The following is a 21,304-nucleotide window of genomic DNA, read 5'->3' on the forward strand; positions in this document are numbered from 1 at the left end:
GAAGAGAATTGTAAACAGAATGCATAATAAAATTAATGTTTATGAAATAATTGAGTTCTTACGCCAAAACATTTAGTTTGATAAAAGAAACTATTTTCAAGTACAGTCTGTTTCTTTATGATAAGTATGATAAGCGCACATCATCTTTAGGCATTACTTTAAGGCTGCAACTCCTTTCGTTCCTTTTACTGTACCTCCTTTCATATTCTCTTTCTTCCATCTTACTCTCCACCCTCTCTAACAATTGATTCATAGTGCAACTGCGAAGTTTTCCTTCTGTTACTCCTTTCACACCTTTTACTGTGTTTCCATTTCAGCGCTGAATGACCTCATAAGTCCCAGTGCTTGGCCTTTGGCCTAAATTCTATATTCAGTTCAACTCAATTCGGTAACGAGCCTTCGTAAACTGTAAATGAACACTGAATTATAAGTACTCCATGAACTGACTTCATGAATTCACAAGTACTTAAGGCAAGCTGTGAGTATTTTAAAGGGTTCATCGATAAAACTTGAAAATATTCTCTTTGATCTTTTATCGTTGTGTAATCTACAGAAAAAAAGTTACAATGCTGAAGAATTTATTAATATTTGTGTGTCTAACATAGGCCAATACTCTATGGTTACACATATTGCAACAGATTTTACAGCATTTACACTTTACGGCCCAAAGTTTTTTGCCAAGTAATAAAAATTCTGATTTAAACAAATCAGAATATAGAAATAAAACAAGCAAGACTATAAACATCAAAACACCTTCAGGGTTACATAAGTAAGTAAACATTGCCTGAAATGTTGAAGAATATATGTCAATAATACCGGTGTTTCTGACATTAGGCCTATGTGTTGTAGTTCCCTTATGTATATTGAAACGGAAATTTACAGTTAAAGGTTTGAAAGGTGTAACAGGAGGAAATCCTCGCAATTGCACTATGAAATAATTGTCAGGATAGGGTGGAAAGTAAGATGGAAGAAAGAGAATATGAAAGGAGGCATAGTAAAAGGAACGAAAGGGGTTGCAGCTAGGGGGCCCAATGCGTGCTGCAGAGAACCTTGAGTAATAGGCTACCTACAGTGCACCGCATGAGGTGCACCGACGGCACTATCCCCCTAAAGGGGTAAGCGCCTTGACTGATGACGACTCATCCTGGTTTAACACACCCCCACACCTGCACTCATAACCAGAACTAAAATTAACTCGCAAATGCATGCAGGTGTGCAGACTGAATCATAAGTTTCTTTATACGAGACTAAAACATATCTTCTTCCTCTAATTTTTTTACTATAAAAGTATAAGAGACAGTGCATGAACAGCTTTTCCAATGAAGCCTAATGGATACACACACGAAACGTTTGACATGTGTTCAGATAAACGAATGAGAGCTACTAAAAGAGGGTATGAATTAGCATTTACATATATATTAACTCAGAAGTTTTGAAATTCATTTTCTTCAGTGGTCGCTGCTACGGTTATTTAAAACCTTAAAGCTGACATGAAACAGTCTCCATCGAAATCATTATCATGTCTTTCAAAGAAGGAAAAATCTTACGAGAGAATGTAAAGTTCTTTTGTGCTAGGCCTATAACCAATGAAACCAGTGGGTCTGTATGTTCAACCAGAAATTCACGTCTATTCGCTTCATTTAGGACAAAAACCACTGCTAAATAATAAAAAAATAAGATAGTAAGCTCCATGAGGGTTGTGAAAGTCGTATTCAGTGTTACCTAAGTTTTTACCGAGCTTTTAATTGACTTTTGATTAGAATTAGTTCCCGACAAAAATTCAGTAAAGAAGCAAGGTAAAGAATATTGCAGCATATACCGAACGTTGCATTCCATGTACCTATTGTGCAAAAATGACCAAGGATAGTCAAAAATTCTTTTCAAGGGCATGTCAAAAAATATTTTGGACCAAAATAATCAGCTACAATTTACAGTAGCACTCCACGAAGTGTCAGTTAAGTATATTGCTACATATACAGAACCTATTGCCTCTTCCAGATGTCTATTACGTATTAAAGACTAAGAATGGCCGTAAAAATCCTTATCCAGGGCATATAAAAAATTACTTAGGATCACAAGAGTGACCTAAATTTAAGATAATTGCCCAACAAAATGTAAGTAAAGTATAACGGATCATATATATAGAACATATACTGCAGAATATACAATATTCTATATACATTTTTTGTCAAAATGACTTGAGGACAGCCTTGTTGTAACAATCCTTAAAGGGCGCGTAATAAAGACTTATTACCAGAAGATACGTCGAAACATACTTAGGACCAGAAGAGTGGCCTAAATTTTAAAATAGGCCTAGTGCCCCAAAAATATCAGTAGAGAATATTGCAGCATATACAATATTCCAGATATCTATTACGTAAAAATGACCAAGACTAGCCTTAAAAATCCTCATCCATGGCACGTCAGAACATACCTAGGACCAGAAGAGCGACCCAAATTTTAAAATAGGCCTAGTGCACCATAAATGTCTGTAAAGAGTATTGCAGTATGTACAGTATTCCAGATACCTGTTACGGAAAGATGACCCAGAATAACCTTAAAAATCCATATTCAGGGCACGTCAGCACAAACTGAGGACCTAAATTTTAAAATAGTCCCCCTAAAAAGTCGTCCCACGTGGTTTTCTGTGACGCAGCAGACGTCGGGGAACGACTTTCATCCGCCTGCAGGAGTCCTTTCGCCATCGTTTCAAAGCGCTCGGAAAGTGACAGTAACAAGTTATTTAGGCATATCGGCGAATTTCGGAAATCGCCCTCCCCTACGGCACCCACAACCCCCAAAGGTCAAAATCGAGTACAAATCCCCCGCCATGTCCGATAACGAAGACGCCGTGCTCAACTCGGACAACGAGAACGAGGTCATAGACGAAATCAACGGCGAAGAGAAGACCGAGAACGAGAAGAAGAGAAAGCGGACCGACTCCAGCGGTGAGTCTTCTTCTTCTTCCTCCTCCTACTCCTTCCAAGTCGTCCTCGAGTCTCAAGTCTGAGTCGTCTCAGAAGGCTCCTCTTCTTCCCTCCCGAAGGTGGTTCCTTCCCTGTTGGCATTTACCTCGGAGGGTCAGGTCGTCCTCGAGAGGGGGGAGGCGGAGGGGAGTCTTCTCATCTCTCCATTGACGTCGTTCCCCATCGGAGGTCCAGGTCGTCCTCGAATAGGGGCCAGGGGGAGTTTGGCCCCCTCCTGGGCTTTATTCTGGTTCTCCTATGCCTCTCGTGACGTCATTCGCTTGACTGGTGACGAAGGAAGGAGCAGCAACGCTTAGCCGGTGTCAGTTGGCTTCCCTTCCCCCTTTTAGAGGATTTCTTGGGTCCTGGTGAGATTAGGACGCCTTTTGGTGAGCCTGCAGGGCCTCAGGCTTGACAGACAGCGGCTTTTTGGGTTGAAGCCTGGCGGGTTAGGCTAGGTAGGTCTATGTGTAGGGTTATTGCCTGCAGCTTAGGCCTAGGCGTGTAGGTTACGAGCCTAGGGATTAATGTACGTAGATAACAGACTTAAAAGGTGCTTACTTTACTTGGTCTTGGCAGTACCGTTTTGCCCAAAGAAGCCTAATGGGTTAACTTAGGCTGGGCAAGGCTAGATATGTGTAGGGTTAGGCTATTGCCCTAAGCTTAGGCCTATTGGTTACTGGGCCTAGGCTAAGGCTTAATAGACACAGATCACAAACTTGACAAAAGGTGGCTCTACTTACCTTTGACAGTGTGATTTTGCCCCAAGAAGTCTAACAACAGGTTAGTTTAGACTGGGTTAGGTTAGGCTATTGCCTGCAGCTTAGGCCTACAGGTTACCAGGCCAAGGCTTGATGTTCGCAGATCACAGACTTGACAAAGTCATGCTTTGCTTATACTTAACAGTGCTGTTTTACCCAAAGGAGCCTAACAGGCTAGGTTAGGTTAGGCTAGGTAGGTCGAGGTATGTTACTGTGAAGTAGATTATAGGCGTCCAGGTTACTATACTAAGGCTTATTTTAAGGCAAAGAAAGTTAGATAATTGGTTCTAGTGTAATTTTTTAGTGTCTGAATGAATGTCAGTTACCCTAGCTTTGGCAGTTTATTCTACCTCAGGCTAGATCAGTGATAGGAGCGTACCATTGTATGTAGTAACCATAATCTATCCTAGTAGCCTATGGGCTACTTCTCCGTAATCTTGTTTCGGCAGAGTGAAACGCCGTATGTATGTTAAATTATTTAAGTTTTGTGAGAGCATACAGACGTGCTGTCCAGTTTTCAGCATAGGCTATGGTAAAACTACCGTCGCACCCTTCTGTGTTGGTAACTACCAGTTTGTGTGTGAAATAGGTACCATGTTTAGTGCCAACCTCCTGATGTTAAGCTTAAAACATTAAATAAAAAGCTATAGGTAACATGAACAAAAGGCATAAATATAAACATCTTCATAAGCCAGAGGCAGTAAATATCACAGTCGCTGACTAGCAGGAACCAGGCAGTGGCAGTAGCCCTCGGTTTTACCCCAGCCTCTTGGGGGTAAATGTAAAACATAAATATAAGACTGTAAATAGATATACAAAGAAAAGTCATGAATATGAATAAGTCTGTAAATATAAACACAAAAAAAGTCACAAACATAAAATCATAAGCAGAAGCCGGTAAATATGACGGTTGCCAACAGGTGGAAACCAGGCACCGGCGGTAGTCATCAGTTTTACCCCAGCCTCTTTTGGATAAACATAAAATATACACGAATACGGCAAATGACATAAACAGACAAAAACATACAAAATGTGGTAAGTTTTATGGTTGGCGGCTGGTGGGAACCAGGCCATGCTAGTTGTGGTCAGTTTTATCTGGTATATTAGGGTATCTTTGATATTTGCCAATGTAGACTTAGCAGAAGGTTAAAAGGGGTTAAGGTAACATTGTTCCCATCAGGAAATTGTTCCTTCATATCTTGTTGTTTCATATACTGTACATGATGTCTAGTCAAGGGGTCCAGGTAGGGGTAATACCCCCAAGCCAGGTACAGAAGGTTGAAAGTTAGGTTAGATATACATTAAAACTGGAGACCACCGCTGTGACTTGGTTCCTGCCAGTGGGTGACCATATTTACTGCCTTTTGCCTATGATTTTATTTATATATATACGTTCTGTTTGTGTTCATGACATTTACAGTATTTTGTTTGTTTTTACATTCATCCCTAAGGGCCTGATACTAACTCCAATCCCCAGTTTGCATGTAAACTGATAGTTACCAAACCAGAGGGGTGAGGTACCATAGTAGTCTTCAATTTTACCAGGTAATATCCCTGTCGACACATGTATTGAACAGCTTTTGAGCTGGCCATGTCCTGCAGGAGTAATGTGTACAACTTTTCTGCAGTGTTACCTCAGCATTCTACCTTAGGCTATTGGTTTTCACCTCCACTTGACCATGAAAAGATAGGCCTACATGTTTAACCTACCATACGAGACGCCACGAAGGTTATTGCTCTTCCCTTCTGGTTCGGTAACTATCAGTTTACATGCAAATTGAGCACCGTGTTTAGTACCAGCCCCTGACGATGAACATAACATAAAAGATTGTAAATAACATGAACACAAACAAAAGGCATAAACTTGAAGAAAAACATAAGAAAAGACAGTAAATATTATGGTCGCTGACTGGCGGGCACCATGCCACGGTAGTGGTCTCCAGGTTTACCGTATATACCCAATATGTATAATGTATCAGTAAATGTACCAGGCTGTAAAAACTTTTTCAAAGGCCTTTCATGTCTAGCAAAGGCTAGGCAAGCATACTGAGATTCCTGTCTATAGTGAGTACTGGATGACAGACAAATTAGAGTAGGCCTAGTATAGCCATGCAGTCAGCAGTCATTGCCTGTGTGGGCTGCTGTTGTTTGTATAGTTTAGTAAATGACAAGTGATATATACATATTCAAGTACCTGTGTTGATATGAAACACAGATATGCAGTTACAGTCAAACTTTTTTTAAATTTGTCTATTGAATATACTGCAAAATTATAGCATTAAAGTAGGGTGTATTTTTTATGTCCTTAATAGGCTGAAACACAGGTATTTTTTTACAGATAGGAATGAAATACAATGATGCTTTTTATATTAAGTGACTACCTGGATTTATAGGGTAGCTGTAGCCATACTCTCACTTATCACAAATGCCATGCCTATTTGAAATGCTGCTGCCTAGTGTTTTGGAAACATTTTACTGACAAGGTTACAGTAAATAGAAGGATCTGTTCGTGAATAAAATCATGATGTTAGTGAGATATAGTTATTGCTTATTCATACTTGTATTGCAGTACTACTGCATGTATACAAGAAACTTGCAAGTGCAAAAATTTAGTTGAATGTCAAAAAATTTGTGAGAATTGCCATCTCTTTTCCAGCGTGATGATTGGCAAAGGACGGAGATGTATTGAAACTGTTTGTGAATCGAATTTGCATCCTTAGAAGTGTGATTTGATTTTATTCAGGACAGTTCAGTAATGAGGTGCAGAAAGTTTTTAATTCCATTACCATAGTTACGTTTGTTAGCACAGAACGCGTACCTATTTAATATGGTGGCGTCATTGACAATTGTGATTTGCCATGGAAAACTGGATGCTATCTTTGTTGGTGCATTAATTCTAATAAATTTAGGGATAGTGTTCCCTATATTTGGCAGGTTTATGTTTGTCAAACCATGATTTGGATGAGTTAACTAGTACTAGCATCATTCATAGCAGATACTGTTCTGTTCTCAGGTTGTAGTGATTCAGTCGCTTGTTCATCTTTTATTCATTATCATGAATTATCATGACCAAGAAAGTAAGGCAGTTTGGTGTTGGTTAGTTGTCTAAGCTTCGGTCTAATAGATGGTAGGCTAGGCTAGATCCATTTAGATTTTACGTAGCCTATACTGTGCTAGCATAGTGTGAAATAGTTTTATCAAGACATGACCACAGGTGTCCTTGTGTAATCTAACCTTGAAATTTCATAGGCCAAGATTTAACGAGGCAAAAAGCTAAAAGTGGTGAACTGTATAGCCAAGGTTAACAACTACTGTACTGTGCAGTAGATTTTGTATTCTGTACACTCAACTGTCAGAATATAATGAGTGTATATAAAGAAGTGTGTGAAGGGTTAAAACTGTTACATTTTCTAATTCTCCAGTACTAGTATAACAACTAATTGGATAGAGGCTACCTTATCTTGGGAAGGTTCTTGAAGTAGGCTGCTGAGTATTACAGTATTTAACGTTCATATTTATTTCTACTTTACTGCAGTGGGAGCTTGAAATTTCCCACTGAAATAACTTATAGGGGATGACTATATGGGAACCATTTGTATAACTAGATGACTATGTGGGAACCATTTGTATAACTACTTAAAAATAATTCCCCACAAAATTCTAAGTTCTTCGGCCTTCTGGACAGACAGCTGCTAACTATCCATGACCAACCTAGTTTAGCTTAATTATTGTGAAAACTAGTTCAATTGAACATTAACACCTGCCATAAATCACCGTAGGTGGGCTTTCGATATGTAAAAGTGAGCTTTACATTGCATCATTGCAGCAGCAAGAGCCAAAGTACCATAATTTGAACAAAACTTTTATAGAGAATGTTATATTTCATATAGAATGTTTTAGTACGTTAAAGGGTCATGCACAAGTTCCCAAGTTTTTCCGACATTCCTCAATTACTGTACTGTATGTTTCCTGAAGTTGTTATTTGATCATATTTTAAGTCTGTGCTGCATATTATTATTATTTAATTTTTTTTTTATTGGAATTTTGATCTGGACAAGCTTGCTTAGCCTTTGCTGGTATGAGATTTACAATGTATATTCCAATTTTTGCAGTGTTCTTTGGTTCAGGTGATGTTGAGTATTCTACTACAATTTTATATCATCCTGTTTGATAAATACATCAATCTAAAAGTTTCTAGTAAACTAAATTACGATTTGGTAATTAATTTTGCTGTTGCACAGAATGTGAACATCTAAGTTTCATGACTGGTCTATTTTCAGGAATGTTTGCCAGCAACAATATTGACAGATGTTTATATAAAATAAAATGATTGGCAATACGGTATTCTTTGATGTTAGCTCTGTTTTATTGAATAATTTAGAAAACATCATCTGTTTAGATCTGTGTATGATGTTGAATATATCGAGGAAAGATACATTTACAGAAGGTATGATGCATTTAAGCATGACTTTCTGCATACATACATGGTGTCATTTCAGACTTTTTATTGAATGGTTTTTGTTTTTATTAGAGAGGGAAATCTCCCAGGAATTCTGAATAGCTGAGTCTTATCGTTTAACAAAATGTTTCTTATAGAAGTGAGGAAGTACTATATGCCCCAAATGTTGTTATTGTTTGCTTTGAATTTGTTTTCCATGAAAATAAGAAATATAGGCAGAAGAACTGAGTAGAGTTTCACAGATATTTAACATACTTGAATGGATAGGAACATTATTTTTATATGAAATTGACTTCCTAAGGAGTTGTAATTGTGTAAATACCACTACTTTCATGTCATTTTATTCTTCGACAGTAGTTTGCAAAATGATGGGCTCAGGCTCTCGACAATACCACTGAACAGAAGCTTAATCTATGTTTCTGATGTTCAGTGTTATTTGGGGAGTTACTAGGGGGGTTCCAGGGAGGGCAAAGCCCCCTGGTCAGATCAGCCACTACACCCTAAGTGAGGTTAGGAAGATAAGGTCTGGTTAGGTGAGGACATGGCATTCTGGGAAAGGTTAGGTTTGTTTTCATCTGTGGAACCTGTGCCTGTTGTTTTTCACTCGCCCATTCTTCAATACTTAATGGTCTTAAGTTGCAAATAAAATTGAATATTTCAAAATGTTTAGTGCTTGTATTGTAGGCGACACCTTTCATTAACATTTTCCCTTGTCTACAGGAGATGAACCCCCAGCCAAAGTCCCCGCGGAAGTCCCTGAGTGCTTCAAATGCCCAGAGCCAACCAAGGAATTACCAAGGGTAAGAAATAACTTCTCTGTGTATATTTCCACCTAAATAATTTTGGATTTGATCTCTATGATTAAGGGTTTTAGGAATGTTTCCGTGCATGCAAGCAATATAGTTAAGGATCACATGTTTTTCTTCAGTATTTTCATGTTACTGAATTAGTGTCTGGAATGAAGAACAATAGGTCCTTTGCGTGTTTTTTTTATTTCTCCATTTGAAGCACAGTATAGTGCAAATTTAAGACTAGATGAATTAAAATAGTTTCTGTAACCTTTTTCAAGGAAAATATTGTGGGACTGGTAAAGTGCTGTATTAGTTAGGAAATGTTTTTGTCATGTAATGGCAAGTTGTTGTTTTGAATATTAAACTGGTATGTACGTATTTGTTCTTGATAGTTCACTTGTATGTATACAGCACTATGTTTAAGACAAGGTCAGTTCATGAAAAACCATATGTGCTTTTTAATTGAACCAGGAACATTTTGTGCTATACAGTTTTTATGTCTTTGCTATGGTTCTGTGATATACAAAGTTTTAATTTGTATATTTCCTTAAAGTGCAAAAGTATTCCATGAAACTTTCAAATTTAGTGCATTCTTTAGAGTTTGAGGTTTGCATTATAGCAAAGGAAAAGTTGTAGTCAAGAGTATCAAAGATATTCATTCTTTAGATTTTAGATCGACTTTCTTTATTATGACCATCAGGTGCAAAGGTTTACTAGCAGCAAAATTATATTCATTCAGATTGTTCAAGGTTCAGTGGTATCAGTTATTGTTTACCAGATTTTCCCCATAGAGGGTTAGTGCTGTTAGTGCACCTCACATGGTTCACTGTAGGCATTACTTACAGTTCTCTGCAACGTCCCCTTGGTCCCTAGCTGCAACCTCTTTCATGCCTTTTACTGACGTCCATTCATATTTTCTTTCTTCCATCTTACTTTCCACTCCTAACGATTGTTTCAACATGCAACTGCAAGGTTTTCCTTCTGTTACACCTTTATACCTTCTTAACTCTCAATATCCTATTCAGCGCTGAATGACCTCAAAGGTCCCAGCACTTGGCCTCTGTACTAGATTTTATATTCCATTCCATTGCGTTACCGAATTCCATTTTTATTATACATATATGTCTTCCATATATATTTTTTCCACTGTATAATAAAATCTTATTCATTACAGAAAGTGTGGACCTCTGCCAGATATGGACGAATGTGGGAAGTTCAGGCCTGGCTTGCAGAAGGGGGCGATGTTAACGCAGCTACAAGCTACGGGCTAACACTCCTCAATGCCGCTGCTTCCTGCGGACGTACAGCTGTGGTCAAAGACCTCATGAACTATCCGAACCTGCATATTAACACTATAGAAGATGGCAAGACAGCACTGCATAACGCCATAGAATATGGACATGACTCCATCGTGAAACTTCTATTGAATTCCAATTTAAAGGTAGACATCTTAATCACTTGAAACTTGATCCCTGGTATCACATCTCTGTATTTTAGGTTTAGCACTGTTGTTTTCCTCCACTTAATTTTGTTAATTCTTGGAAAAATTATTTAAAAGTCCTGTAAGTGAACTACTTCACTTTTTTTTTTTTTTTTTTTTTTTTTTTTTTTTTTTTTTCAAAGAGGGTAGACCTAACTGGGAGATTTCAATTTTGTTCTGGTTACCCCATGAACCCATCTATTACGAATACCTGTACCAGGGATCAATGGACATGTTAATTTTAAGTTATTAGTAATTTACTGTAGTTATTTGATTGGTATCTCATCCGTATATATTTAGGATTCTAGACCCATTTACTCTTGCATGTTCACCTTGATGGGTTTGAATTGATACTTTATTATTATTATTATTATTATTATTATTATTATTATTATTATTATTATTATATTATTTAAAAAAGAAAAGATAAATTAATAAATAGATAAAAATGTAATAAAATGCAAGAAGAATAGTATTAGGGTAGCAATGCATTGCATTTTCACTTGAACTTCTGTAGTTCCAACTACACGACATCCTCTGGGAGGCTGTTCCACAGTCCAATGGTGTGAGGAATAAAAGACCTTTGGAGGCACATTTACTGCATCTTGGTGCTGCTGTTCAGCAAATATTTGCTCTTGGCAGATAAAGGGGATGAGGGATCAACTGGGAATGTGAAAGATCTCTGTTTAAATACAACTTACGAAAAAGTGACAAACATGAGACCATCTGGCAATGATCCAGGTCATAACTGCTACTGGTAGGAAACAGAAACTTATCACCATAGACCACTCTATTTAAGAGATAAATCTCTGGCAGAAGCAGACATCCACACCAGAGAACAGTAATCCTGTAATGGAAGTACAAATGACTTGAAACTGTTATAAATATATGAGGCCTTACGAACAATACCTAACTTTTGTGCAGCATTTGCTGAAACTTTCATTAGATGTTTCTCAAAAGTTAGATGCAAGTCAAAAGTTACACTTAGAATAGTTAAAGCTACAGACTCGTTCAGCAAAGTTCCATCAACCTGAAGGGGAGGATGGGGTGGGAAATCTGTACTAGATCTGCTAATCAATACTGGAGTTCAGCCTCATACCCCACCGACTACACCATTCCCTAATCCAGTCCATGTCCTGATTAAGGCTGAGGGCAGCTTCATTTCTCATAAGTGGAAACTTCACTATACTCAAAAGTGTTGCATCATCGGCATACTGAACAATCTTGTTTTCCAGGCCAGCAACCATATCACTTGTATACACAAAAAGTAACAGTGAACCAAGAACACTGCCCTGTAGAACTCCAGACACTATAGGTCTTAGTTCACTAAAGATCCACAGCAACTAGGTGCTGCCTACCTGAAGGAAATCTTGAAGTAACCCTAAAACATGTCCACCCATTCCAAATTTCTGAAGTTTATAAATAAGTGCCTTGTGATTTACTAAATTAAAAGCAGCACTAAAATCTGTTTGAATTACTCTGCACTCAAAGCCCTTATCAAGGTTCTCCTGCAAATGGCATGTCAAGTCAAAAAGAGCATCACAGGTGCCTAACTGCTTCCTGTATGCATATTGACTATCAACTAATAATCTGTTAGATTCCACATATTTATATGATAGCTTAAAAATAAGTTTTTCAGCAACTTTGGAGAGCACAAGGAGAATAGGGATTGGCCTGTAGTTACTGCAGTCTGCAGATATGCCACTCTTTAGAACAGGTACTGTATTGCTAAGCTTCCGCTCATCCAGAAAGATACTACGTCGACATCAAAATCTATGGAATCTAGTAAACTTGGGAGACAACACTAGAAACTTTTATAAAAAAAAAAAAAAAAAAAAAAAAAGGCAAGAAATCATCAGGATCTTCTCCACCCCAGCTATCAATATTAGCCAGAGTTTTCTTAACATCCATGGAGCAAAATGCATATTTTGTAAGAATAGGTTCAGGATGACAAGTATCAGGGAGAGGGATATCCTCAGCTGATTGCTTAACTTCAAAAGCTCGATGAAGCAGTTCAGCCTTTTCCCTAGGACCAGTAACCAATCTACCATCATCTGTTAGTGGTGGACTGGAAGGCGAGCCTGACCCAAGGATAGATGATGCCAATTTGGTCCATCACAGATGAGGCAGCGAGCCTGACCCAAGGATAGATGATGCCAATTTGGTCCATCACAGATGAGGCTGAGTAATTCCTTCAAGTTTCCTCTTCAAGGAATTATTTTAATTTCTCTCGGCTCTAAGGAATTATTGTAATTTCTCTCGGCTGTGTGGTAAGTTTTATTTGCAGCATGCTGAGGCTCAACAAAAATGGTGTAATTTTCATTTGAACAATTTTGTATCCTTGCAGAGTTTGGTCTGTTTTTCTTGGTAGGATCATCTACATGTATCACCAAACCATGGCTGTACATGTGTAATGGTGGTAAAATTGATAGCACTTCAGCTTGTGTATTGTTACATGCAGGGATTATACAGATATTGCGCTAGTTATGTGGAGGGGGCGTTTTCTTTTCTTATAGATAATTTTATCTTAGTGATAGACTGTGTCTTTATTTATAGAAAGCTGGTAATTTAGGTAGTATAGTATAGCACTGGATTTTTCCAGCCCTCCTCCTCTCGTGGAAAGTCTTTGGAATGTGTGAAAAAACTAGTGTTATTGACCTGGAGTGATTGTGCATGGTAAATTGTGATGGGATGACAGGTACTTTGTTAGTTGGCAGTCATTATGTGAGCAGTTTTTAGTTTTCTGGAAGGACAACTGTTGTGCCAGCTTTGTCTGTCCGTCCACACTTTTCCTGTCCATCCCCCTGTTGAGCATCCCCCGGATGACCTCACTGCTAATGTACCATCAAGTTTTTTTTTAGTTAGTGGTCATTTCACTGGTGATAGTTTTTCAAAGTTAATATTCAGTTTTATGCTTATAATTCATACTTTTTGTTAAGTGTAGGAATATTAATTAAATGATGGAATAAAAAACAATTAATACTACTATTATTTTTTTCAAAAGACTACATAATACTGAATGGAAAATGTTATTCTTACATGCACTAGTATTCTTTCATATGCCAATCTCTAAAGCAAGGGGCTACACGCAATTGTACTTCACAGTCCTTACACCAGTATGAGCTATCCCTTCTTATGTTGTTCTTCCGGCACTGAACACAAGTCCTTTGTGGCCTCTTCTTTTTATCTGTAGGTGGACAATAATCAGGAAAGTGCCTGCCAATTAGCCGTGAAGGTTTCGCTGCAAGTCGTGGGGGCCTGTGCAAGGGAACAGGTCTTTCTCTTTTCATGCTGGGATCAGCAACAAAAGCAAAGGGATCTCTCTCTCTCCCTCTCGTCGTCCAGCCACTCGACAATGAAAAGTCATCTTTACTCTCGCTATCGGAAGAAAAGTTTTTTCTTCAATGTCCTCATCACTGGAGGATTCAGAACTAGAGCTCTCATCATCAAATAGGTTATCAATATCAGACTCTTCATCTAGTATTTGATTGATCTCACCTGAAGAAATACGCCTCCTCTTTAGGACACTCATTGTGAAAAAAGCGAAAAATTGACTCCTTTCAATAAATGCCTGAAGTGCACTGAAGGAAAACCAGCTCTCTAGCATCAAGCGACCCCAGGAAAACGTTGCCAGGCAGCAAACAAGTTTCCATTTACAGCTTATGTGTGCTGTGAGTGTTGCCAAATGATGTTCCTACACTTTCTATACGAGTAAAAATATTATTACGGGACTAATGGCTTGACACATGCCTTTAAAGTCTTGAACGTAATATCCCATTGAAGGCGGCACCGAGTAGATCATGATAAACGTATTATTACGTGGGTGACACTTAACAGGTTGAAAACTAATGAGGCCAGAGGGCTGCAAATTGATATGTTGATCATCCACCCTCCAGTCATCAAACATACTAAATTGCAGCCCTCTAGCCTCAGTAGTTTTTATTTTATTTAAGGTTAAAATTAGCCATAATCGTGCTTCTGGCAACGATATAGGATAGGCCACCACCGTGCCGTGGTTAAAGTGTTATGGACTGCAGCTCATACAGCACTATACCGAGACCACCGATAGATCTATCTTCGGTGGCCTTGATTATGCACTGTAGCAGCTGTACAGAATAAACTCGATTACGCTGAAGAAACTTCAGCACATTTTTTACTTTTTATTAGTTGGGAATGAGTGTGTGAACAACTTATTTTCATGTTTTTTCCATATCAACAATTTTACCCCATTTGTGATAATATATGATAATATGGAAATGTTTTTCAGTTTCATTAAGGTCATTTTTGCTTTCTCCCAAGCAGTTTATTACTTTTAACTTGTTTAGCTGTAGTTTTTACCTCTCATTCAAGAATAATTCTCTTGAGCAACTTGTATGAGTGTAGAAATGTGACTCAATTGTCACATTAAACCTGTAACAATTATATTAATTATGGTAAAGTTGCAAATCTCAGGCTGCAATATTTAGGAACCTTATCCCTGTACTGCAGATTGGGAATCTCTCTACTTGTTACTCCCTACAGAAGATCAGTGACAAATCTTTGCCGGGGGAAATGGGCAAGGTTTGCCACATGGTCTAGTGAATAGAATGTGTACACTCAAAGCCTCTTTCTTTTTAATTACAGACTTTTCCATCTTCTTCATATCCTAGGAGAAATTGTCTTGGTCCATTAAATGGTATAGGTCAGACACCTGTAGGTTACTGCCGAGCTGTTGGTGCAAGCAGGGACTTGTCACCTGATCTACCATTTCAAGAAACCCTTTCCTAAATTGATGGTCAAGTCGCCCAGTTGGGTCTCAGCACTGGTGCTGAGTGAACTACATGCCCTTGTTGGATATTGTGGCTCATTTAAAGGACTTGATGTCTATCAGCCTTTCCTGTACTCATGACTTTTTGGCAAAGACCCAAAAAAACAAGCATAAAGAAATGTTCTAACCCTCCCATTTACAATACTGTATGGGCCCTACCTTTGCACTGGTGAATAATTCCTTGCTGTGCCCAGTGTAAGCCATGGGCTTCTTCCTTTAGAAGACTAATATGACATACAAACGCACAAGGGCACACCTGTTTCTTGACTGTTTTTGAACACAGGAGTGAACAAGTCCCTGGTCTGTAGGAACACTCTTTCTGACTCAGGTAGCATATCCAGGGCATAATTTGGGAGCATCCATGGAGGATTAAGGCCCAAAAAGGTCAAACAGTCTCCACCTTCATGTCCTCCAAAGACAATATGGAATTGACAGTGATTTGCAGTGTGGGCAAATGGAGATACCATAATTTTCTAACAGTTTTGTCACAAAGAACCAGATGTTTTTTATTTAAATTCTAGGGTTGCAGTGGCCAAAGACAATATGGAATTTATAGCAATCTGCAATGTGGGCACATCAAGATACCACATAATTTTTACAGTTTGTCTGAAAGACCTAGATGTTATTTACATAAATCTTATGGTTGCATATGGCCATACTAGGAGAGCTGGTACTTCTCTTTCTTCCAAACTTTCCCTTTCTATGGCACCCTTGAGATCACAGGTGGCAAAGTCTTCTGAATCCTTTCCCTCTTCAGCCTGGAATACTTCACGTCAGGCTGAACCACCATTAGGTGCTCACTTGGAACATGCCAGCCTCTGAGATCAGAGTTACTACATCTGGAGGGGTTTCTTTCATTCTCCCTCATAAACGATGATTCAGGCATCTTATGATTGTGTTTTACTGAACAAGCAGTGTTTTACAATAAAACTTGTTTTTCATACAAACCCACTAATGGTAAAGGACTGTGCCCTCATTCCATCCTCAGTGAGTTGAATGTGTTTGAAACAGCAGTAGGAGTCCTGCCAGCTGGAGTGGGTACATTTCTTTTCAGGATAATGGTGTGACTAGGAGAGTTTTTGCAGAGGATAAAGCATCTTATGAGTAATGGATTTGTATGAACAAGCTGTTTCTATGTCATATAAACATTGCTTTGAATTCCCTTCGGGAGGAATACAGTGGGAAGTCCATTCATAATTGTAGTTTAATTCCATTGATATTTCTGGGTTTGTGGTTTGTGAAATTGTGCTGCTAGTATTATACGGTTTGGCATTTGGCATATAAGGAATGGGAGTGGCAGTGGACTTTTTTCAAGGTTCATAAATTTTATTTCAGCTTGGATTTGAGTGTGAAGTTCCTTTTATTTAGTAGCTGAAGTCTTATGTTGTTAGGTATATGTGTTTACTTTGTAGTTTTAAGTTATTGTATGACCTTAGTAACCCGTGTTTTAAGTCAGGGGTTCCCAACCTTTTGAAAATTATGAGTACTTAGTGGTTTTTTGGGCAGTTATGAGAAGACTACCTTAATTCTGGAACTAATGCATTATAGTAGTCCACTATCGACTTCTAGATTATGTGCACAGAAGATTTACAGATCTTGTTCCCCTCAGATATTTATCAAGCATCTATTACCATTTACTACTTACATTGCATATACTACAAAGATATATAATGGCATGTACAGGTAATATGTTGCCTTTTTAATTATTATTGAATGCATTTAATTTGTTTATTCAGTATAAACAAATTAGGAATCAATTATGTGTTGGGCAAATTTCCAAGAAAGTTTCAAAATTTTTCAAAATTTCCATTCTGCTACCACATATACTGACATGTAAAATGTGTTGTGCAGACTGCTATGTAATACAGCACAGTACTCATATTACACATTTAAAGGAAATAGTGTATTGATAAAGAAAGAATGTTGGAAAAGAATTCACATGAATGAATATTACATATTCTTTTGAACATTTGAACATAACCTTACCACACAGTGCAGTACAGAGGTTTGCCTCTTGTGATATACAAGGAGAATATAAAGAAAAAGAAAGATCAGCTTTCTGCTGTAAATGGAACTGCAGTTAAAAAAAAAAACTGAGTAAGATAACCAAAACATTTAGTTATGGATGAGAATGCTACAGGGAATTTAGTCATGCATCCTTTTTACCGTAGTTATAATTTTCACACATTCAGCTGAAATCTTTAGAAAAACAGTGACTGACAATAATGGAGCACTGACATTTGTGCCTGAGTATGCATTTATAATCTGCAGTTCTGCTCAATAACTGGCCGGAAGTTTTATATCTTGAGCATCGAATCTTAGACTTAGGCCTGCAAGAGCTTGTGCTCACAATTACAATTTTAACCACTGAAAGATCACTGCCAGACCCCAGGAGATCATAGTGGTGCTTGCAAACAACAGGTTGGGAATCACTGCTTTTAAGTTTTGCAAACCTACAGTACATATAATTATTTTTTGCTTTTGCAGTGCCACCTAGACCTCACAATCAGTGTTCAGACGCCTCCAGGAGTGTACCGCACTGCCATCATGATTGCTGCCGACAAGAAGTACTGGGGTTTAGTCGAGGATATATTGAAGATTCACGACAAAATATGTCGAGAAGAAGTAGCTTACCTCCTTCCGAGAGCGCAAGATGCTCAGAAGTGGAACATAGTACAGCAACTTCTTCAGAAGGACTTTGTTTTAACCTCCAAAGAGTATGTCCCTATATTGCGTGAGGCCTACAAACTGAGTAGATGGGAAGTAGTCTATGCCATATTGCGCAAGGATTTCCGATACAAGAATGAAAGCCTAAATGACTTGCTGTTTGATATGATTGACCAGAGAAACTGGAGACGAGTAGAGGACCTTCTTGGGATGTTCAGCGAGGAAACTAACTACAACGTTAACCTTGTAGACACGGCACTTGAGGGACAGACCAGCAAGTTTGAACAGATGTTAAAAAAGGGTAAATTTGATGCTCCAACCTTAAATGGCACTTTAATACTTATAGCGGCAGGGGGCAGTAACGAGCAGATTTCTAGAGCTCTTCTGACCCGTGACATATTTACAGATGACACCTTGCACAATGCACTATTTCTTGCAGCAAAGAAAAATAACCTGGAGTTGATACCCCATCTGTTAACTCAGTTCTTCAGTAGAATCAGCTATCATTCCCTCAGCTGTGCTCGTGTTGAATGCAACAAGAGTAGTTTTAGGGATGCTGAACGCCTCTTGATAAAGGCACTTGACACGAAAATTCAGACCATGTTCCAAAACATATGAAGTTATTTCTAACAGACTGTATTACTAATGTTCAAATGAGCCCCTTTGTGGAGCAAAAAAAAGGTTTGATTTCAGAATTAGCTGCTAGGAGGAAATTATTTTTTTGTCAGTCATTTGGTTTACTTTAGTTTGTTGAAATCATCTGTTGATGTAAGTCAGGGATTCAATGGACTTTGGGAGAATTTTAAAGCCATTTCTTTGTTAGGTTTTATTCAGTCAGACATTACTTACCTGGATACAGTATAATGGTCTCACATTGCCTCATAGCGATGTTATATACATATATATATATAGATATATCTTTTTACCCTGTAAGGGTCCAGTCTACGCTCCAGATATGCTCACAGTCCGGAATCTGTTGTTATTTTGAAGCATAAATGCTGTACTATAAATGTATCTGTCTGCAAATGCGAAGATGGTTATGCAGTTTTCCATTCTATTCCACGTGTGAACTATTCAGGTTGGTGTGGTGTATCTTGTGTAAGAGAGTTTATGCATTCTGGGTATGTTTTTTGTGCGAGTGATGTTTCTGCAAATTTGGATTTTTTGTATTTTTTGTGTTAAAAAAATCAACCAATTCCTACAAAAAATACAAATATTTTGTATGTGACAAGGACTTCACTTAGTCGGATTCGTTGCAGACACTGCAAGTTACTCTACTGTATAGTCCTTTCATTGCCTATTTTTTCATTGATGTGACATTTCAGTTGAAATTTATTTCTTCACATTTAGTCACAATATAATTATTTTACTTTTAGGTACTGTTTTATTAACCTCTGCTCGGCAGCAGCTTGCATGAAACGGGGCTGTTCGTGAAGAAGTCATCCCAGTTGCTTGCTAGGGATTTAGAATTTCAGAAGGTAATTCATACCAATTTCAGCTGAATCAGTAGAATTTTTTTTTTTAGGTTTGTCTGAACAGTTTCATAAATTGTGAGCTATTGGGAAAATATATTAATAGTGGTTATGTAATGATTCTTGGGGAACTTTTGGTTTTATAAATGGATTCACTGCCATCCACAAATGTCTGTAAATTCTGTAGACAGAGATTTCGCAAGGTGTAAATTCAAGAATGGTAAAACATCCAAGTGAATTCAGGAAAGGAGGACTCGCCCACTTGCAATATGCCCTTTGCACGGTCCATATACCTCCAGCTGTGTTGCTTTTTGTCTAATTTTCATTTGTTCCTGTCTCTCTTTCTACTTAGTATTCCAAATTCCTGGTGAAGATAAAATAGTTTGGGCGAGCCCTATGATTGTGTAGAAATGTGAAAGTTACCTCAATAAGTAATACAGTACAGTATAGAAAAATAAGTGCCATTTGTGATACTAATCTATGCAAAGGTGTATTCTGACAGTGGTGGAGTTGTTGTCGTTATTATTATTATTACTCAGAAATTAAACCATTATTCATATGGAACAAGCCTACAGGAACTGTTGGCTTGAAATTCAAACTTCCAAAAATATGGCAATCTTTTGAAAGAAGTTACAGAAGGTAATTGGAAATACAGAAAGAAGAGATCACCTCTCAAAGAAAAAGAAGGGATTAATAGATAGATAAAAATATAAAATTTAGTACAATATAAGGGAAACTGTTCTAGAGTGGTAGTGTTATATTTCATGACCCTTCTGTAATTAGTGCAAGCTTGAATGGGTAGTTGAAGCAATATTGGTGTAAAGATGGTTGCCTGTTTGGTATACTATTTGCATAGATTTAGTTTTATTTTGCAAAGTAGAGTTGAACACTTTTCATTATGCTTTTTATACTCTAGTATCTTTGGGAAATTTAGTCTAGAGGTTTTTCAAGAGGTGGGAGAAATGTCTAGTGGCCGTTGAAATGTAAAATAGTGAACCTGCTTTTATAGTTGAATTACTTAGCTTAATATTCAATGACAAAAAACCATTTGTTTGGAGATGCCAAGTAAATCTAGCAAATTGATTAATTTTACTACAAAGGGATGTCACTGATCATAGGAGATAGCCTAGAGGATCAGTTGATTAAAAATGTGTTTGAAAATAGCAAGAATTATAAAGAAAATATCCTTAATTGATTTTACTTCTGTGTATGTAGTTATAACAAGTAACGTTTATAAAACATAAATGGGGTTTTTGTAGAAGATAGGTACAATTAGAGTCTTTATATTTACAGTCCATGGATACTGCTAATTTTGGTACATTACATTATACGAGTAGTAATGAACTTGCTGAAGGTGACAGATGTACCCCAAGTTTTAGTTTTAGCCTGTTTTTCTATATTTCATACATAAACAGTATGTATATATTCCAAAATATTTGTTGTAAAAGGGTGAAAGGAAAGCAAAGCAGAAGTGTGCCTCTGAAGTTTTAGGACAATGTAAAAGAACAGTCCCGTAAGGCTAGTGAAAGATTGTTGTTAAATTTGTACAAAAACTGAGTGTGTACAGTTATAGTCAAGCCGCTACACATATATGTGGACTTGCGCTTTGAGAAGTGATAGTCATGCAATTAGAACTTCAAAAGTTCAAGCGAAGATGCAGTGCACTACTACCCAAATACGGTTCTTGCAATTTAGCGATACATTTTTGTATATTTTAATTTGTTAATTTAATTTTTCTTAAGTGAATTCTTTCTGTATTTCCCACTACCTTCTGTTACTTCTTTATAATGAACACCATATTCTTTGGAAGCGTGAATTTCAAGTCGGTGGCCCCTGTGGTGGGTTTATTCCATATGAGTGGGGTTCATCTGAATAATAATAATAATAATGATACAGTCAGA

The 21,304-nt window shown here is 37.7% G+C and overlaps 1 protein-coding gene across 2 annotated transcripts; it reads left to right on the forward strand.

Annotated features, from left to right (window-relative positions):
• The first annotated feature begins 2,230 nt into the window (after positions 1-2,230).
• LOC136826673 (ankyrin-3-like) lies at positions 2,231-19,306 on the forward strand. Of its 2 annotated transcripts, none has more exons than XM_067084031.1 (4): positions 2,231-2,948; positions 8,907-8,986; positions 10,152-10,418; positions 17,752-19,306. In XM_067084031.1, the coding sequence occupies exons 1-4, from the start codon at positions 2,831-2,833 to the stop codon at positions 18,547-18,549; spliced, it is 1,263 nt and encodes a 420-aa protein (XP_066940132.1). In that variant the 5' UTR covers positions 2,231-2,830; the 3' UTR covers positions 18,550-19,306. The 2 variants fall into 2 exon arrangements, with proteins under 2 accessions (XP_066940132.1, XP_066940133.1); XM_067084032.1 differs by lacking the exon at positions 2,231-2,948 and adding an exon at positions 3,084-3,424.
• Positions 19,307-21,304: the final 1,998 nt, after the last annotated feature.

The sequence above is a fragment of the Macrobrachium rosenbergii genome, chromosome 41, assembly GCF_040412425.1.
Source record: "Macrobrachium rosenbergii isolate ZJJX-2024 chromosome 41, ASM4041242v1, whole genome shotgun sequence".
NCBI classification, from domain to species: domain Eukaryota; kingdom Metazoa; phylum Arthropoda; class Malacostraca; order Decapoda; family Palaemonidae; genus Macrobrachium; species Macrobrachium rosenbergii.